At 58.1% G+C, this 4,324-nt stretch overlaps 1 protein-coding gene across 3 annotated transcripts; it reads left to right on the top strand.

The window, feature by feature from the left end:
• Positions 1–2: 2 nt before the first annotated feature.
• LOC116464905 (activated CDC42 kinase 1-like) lies at positions 3–3,310 on the top strand. Of its 3 annotated transcripts, none has more exons than XM_032148138.2 (4): positions 3–645; positions 748–837; positions 990–1,117; positions 2,479–3,310. In XM_032148138.2, the coding sequence occupies exons 1-4, from the start codon at positions 196–198 to the stop codon at positions 2,483–2,485; spliced, it is 675 nt and encodes a 224-aa protein (XP_032004029.1). In that variant the 5' UTR covers positions 3–195; the 3' UTR covers positions 2,486–3,310. The 3 variants fall into 3 exon arrangements, with proteins under 3 accessions (XP_032004029.1, XP_032004028.1, XP_032004030.1); XM_032148137.2 differs by having other exon boundaries at positions 742–837; XM_032148139.2 differs by lacking the exon at positions 748–837.
• Positions 3,311–4,324: the final 1,014 nt, after the last annotated feature.

Raw genomic sequence — 4,324 nt, 5'->3', positions numbered from 1 at the left:
GTGCGCCCACACGTCCAGCTGTCTCCAGCCCCCTCGGGCGAGGAGGAGACCGGTCGGTGGCCTGGACCTGCCTCCCCTCCCCGGGTGCCTCCGCGGGAGCCCCTGTCCCCTCAAGGCTCGAGGACACCCAGCCCCCTGGTACCACCTGGCAGCTCCCCACTGCCACCCCGGCTCTCCAGCTCACCTGGGAAGACCATGCCCACCACCCAGAGCTTTGCCTCAGACCCCAAGTACGCCACCCCCCAGGTGATCCAGGCGCCTGGCCCACGGGCCGGTCCCTGCATCCTGCCCATCGTCCGGGACGGCAAGAAGGTCAGCAGCACCCACTATTACTTGCTGCCCGAGCGACCGTCCTACCTGGAGCGCTACCAGCGCTTCCTATGTGAGGCCCAGAGCCCCGAGGAGCCGGCCCCCCTGCCTGTGCCTCTGCTGCTGCCCCCACCCAGCACCCCGGCCCCCGCCGCCCCCACGGCCACCGTGCAGCCGATGCCCCAGGCTGCCTTGGACCCTAAGGCCAATTTCTCCACCACCAACAGCAACCCAGGGGCCCGGCCGCCAGCCCCGAGGGCCACTGCTCGGCTGCCACAGAGGGGCTGCCCTGGCGACGGGCCAGAGCCAGGCCGGCCAGCAGACAAGATCCAGATGGTGAGCACCCAGCCTGGCTGTGGGCGAGGTGGGGCAGGGCCCAAGGGGCCTGGAGCGGTGGGCCCTAGTGGTGCTGACGGGGGTGGGTGTGCCCAGCTGCAGGCCATGGTGCATGGGGTGACCACAGAGGAGTGCCAGGCGGCCCTGCAGAGCCACGGCTGGAGCGTGCAGAGGGCTGCCCAGTATCTGAAGGTACCGCCACCTCCTGCTCACTCTGGCTTTCAGGGACCCTGAAGCCTGGTTCTGCTGGCCCCAGCCCCCCGCCCCCTGGCTCCGACTCTCCTCTTCCCCACCCTAGTCGGTGCCCTGGGCCCGCGTGTCCATGGCGCCACCCTTACCCACAGGTGGAGCAGCTCTTCGGGCTGGGTCTGCGGCCCAGAGGGGAGTGCCACAAAGTGCTGGAGATGTTCGACTGGAACCTGGAGCAGGCTGGCTGCCACCTTCTGGGCTCCTGGGGCCCTGCCCACCACAAGTGAGTGAGCCCCACAGTCTGGCCCACTCCATGCCCCAGGAGGGCTGTCCCAGAGCCTGCCACACTGGGAGGAAGCCCAACACCTCTCAGGCCACTCCCAGCCAGGGGGACACAGCTCACCAGCTGCGGGAGGGAGGTGCGAACAGAGCCCAGCAGATCGTTTCTCCTAAATGTGTTTATTTGGACATTTAGCCACTTGGTTTTCAAATGAGTACAAGAGGGAATTGGAGCCTGTCCAGTTGAAGGAGACTTGCTTCCCTAGCACCTGCAGCGACCCTGAGCGGCTCCAGGAACGGCACTTTTTAGGACCCCATGATTTGCATACCTCTTTCTCACCTCTGTGTTTCCATATTTTGGTTTAAAGTAACATTTAAAATTTCAATGTTGGCCGGGCACAGTGGCTCACGCCTGTAATCCCAGCACTGTGGGAGGCCAAGGAGGGAGGATCACCTGAGGTCAGGAGTTCGAGACCAGCCTGGCCAACATGGTGAAACCCCGTCTCTACTAAAAATACAAAAATTAACCGGGTGTGGTGGCGGGCGCCTGTAATCCCAGCTACTCGGGAGGCTGAGGCAGGAGAATTGCTTGAACCTGGGAGGCGGAGGTTGCTGTGAGCTTAGATTGCACCACTGCACTCCAGCCTGGGTGACAGAGGGAGACGCTGTCTCCAAAAAAAAAAAAAAAATTTTCTGTAAAAAGAAAATATGTTGTCTTTCCTGTAAAAGGTTTATATTATAGTGTAACAAAATACATAGACATTTAAAATATAAATATAACTGGCCGGAGGCGGGGCTGACACAGGCCAGGCCCTGGAGACGGCAGCTCACTTGGGACCTCCTGCCCTTGTCCCAGCAGCGTGGCCCTGTGCGCGGTGCTGAGTTTCTCCACATGTAAAGCGTGTAGATAATAGTGCCCTACCCTGTGGAAGGGACTGGTGCAATGGATGGGGGACATGTCTGTCATATCGCGCACCACACACCTGGCACCAGGACATAGGCACTCAGTGTCACCTGTCTGTCCCGTACTGTCTCGGGTGGTTCTTACTGATTTGCACCCGGGACGCAGGCACCCGTTGTCACCTGTCTGTCACTGTCTCGGGTGGTTCTTACTGATTTGCACCCAGGACCTGTCTGTCACTGTCTCGGGTGGTTCTTACTGATTTGCACCCAGGATGCAGGATTTGCATACTCATAGTTTATTAAAGTACAGAGAAAGGACATCCAGGATGATAAATTTTACAGTTCTTGCCGGGGACTGCCAGCTTCCAATGGTGTTGCCTGGCACCAGTGTGTCCCCCGGTACCCACCCCGCTGAACTTTCTGTAAACTGTTTAACTGTGCTGGTGGTTTCCCATTCTGTAGGCGCTGAGATGCGTCTGGAGAGCTAGAGGGCCTGCCTGAAGGAATCACCTGAGCCTGTCTGTCCACCAGGAGGAGTGGGGAGATGCCCCCATCCAGGCCTGGAGGACCTGCTGCTCCCTGCTGCTCCCAGGCATGGAGCAAGGCCAAGGCTGCGGGAGGCTGGGAGCCCTGCCCTGCCCATCCCTCCCGCACCAGCGCTGTCCCTGCACACTTTGGTTCAGCCCCGGTGCCCCAGCCAAGATGTGGAAGGGGCCCGGTGAAGACAGGCCTGGGGGCTGCCCTAGCAGGCTCTGGGTATGACCTGCCTCTGGTCCTGGTCCTGGGCGAGGCCTGTGGCTGGAGTAGTGCCCCTAGGCCCTGCCCTGGGTGACAGTCTGGGAGGAAACCAGGCTGGACCTGGGCAGGCAGGATGTGTCGGCCACAGAGAGAAGTGGACCAGCACCCGGTGGGACCTCCTAGGACTAGGTCTTCTTCCAGGGGGCTCCTGGCAGCAGTTGGGGTTGTCGGGCAGAATGTGACTTGTGGCCTCCCCATGGACTTGAATGGGATTTGGCTGGCCTCAGGATCTTGTGCCTGGACATAGCCTGAGGTGGTTCAGGAAGCGGAGAAAGGGTGCCAGACCATTCTCTGGCGGGGACCAGGGCCCAGGGCCCCAGGGCTGGAAGGAGACCAAGGGCAGCCGCCCTGGAGGGACATGAGTGCTTCCTCTTCCACCCAATTCCCCTGCGCGGTTCCATGTTTTCCCACCAGCCTGTCGGCAAAGTTGCTGCTCTGGCATTCGGTACCTGCTTCTTCCAGAGAAATAAAGTTAGTTTCTATTTTATGTTACTTACTTGTGCCTCCTGTTTCTTTGCCTGTTGGTCAGCAAGCTCCAGGCCCCAAGCGAGGCTCCCCAGGCCACCAGCATCTGCTCCGGGCAGCAGGCCTTGTAGCACCACCTGGAGGCAGCGGGAGGGCGTGCAGGCCTGGGTGCCGGGAGGCCTCTTCCCTTACACCAGAGCCCCGGTCAGTGACTTGCACTGCCTGGATTTCTGTAAGGCACAGTGCCTGGATTTCACTTGCCACGTGGAGTTCTGTAAGGCAGGATATATACTTCAGGAGAGAGTACAGCAACTCAGTTAAATAGAACCAAGCCAGAAATGTTAGCAACAAGGAACCCTTCAATATGTTAGGTATTTTAATTGTTTTTCTGAATAACTCATATGTTCACACGGTTCAAAATTGAAAAGGCACTGAAGAATGTACAGTGAAATGACTGGGGAACAGCCCAGAGACACCTGTATCACCCACCCCGGCCGTCCACTTCCCCAGCCCAGAGAGGCCTGTGTCACCCACTCCGGCCTTCCACTTCCCCAGCGCAGACGCCTGTATCACCAGTTTCTTGTGTAGTGCTTGTTTTTGTTTTTACTTAATATTTTGAAGAATTGTGTAGCAATACTGAACGTGCTTCCCCATTTTTTTTTTTTTTTTTTTTTTTTTGAGACAGAGTTTTGCTCTTGTCGCCCGGGCTGGAGTACAGTGGTGCGATCTCTGCTCACTGCAACCTCCTAATTTTGTATTTTTAGTAGAGATGGGATTTCTCCATGTTGGCCCGGCTGGTCTTAAACTCCTGACCTCAAGTGACCCACCCACCTCGTCCTCCCAAAGTGCTGGGATTCCAGGCATGAGCCACCACACCTGGCCCACTCTAGCCTCTTAATCTCTCAATGGCATCAGTTTCCTCATCTTGAAATGGGGTTGAGAAATTGTGAGGAATTCGTTGCGTCAGAACTTCTAGCTGCAAGACCTTCTTTCCTGTTCACTTTTGCTTCTTCCCTGCAGACCAAGTTGGAGGTGCATCCTCCGT

Source organism: Hylobates moloch, unplaced genomic scaffold (genome assembly GCF_009828535.3).
Source record: "Hylobates moloch isolate HMO894 unplaced genomic scaffold, HMol_V3 SCAFFOLD_2128, whole genome shotgun sequence".
Classification (NCBI taxonomy): Eukaryota; Metazoa; Chordata; class Mammalia; order Primates; family Hylobatidae; genus Hylobates; species Hylobates moloch.
Note: the sequence above shows the minus strand (reverse complement) of the source record. Positions and strands in the feature narration are given on the sequence as shown.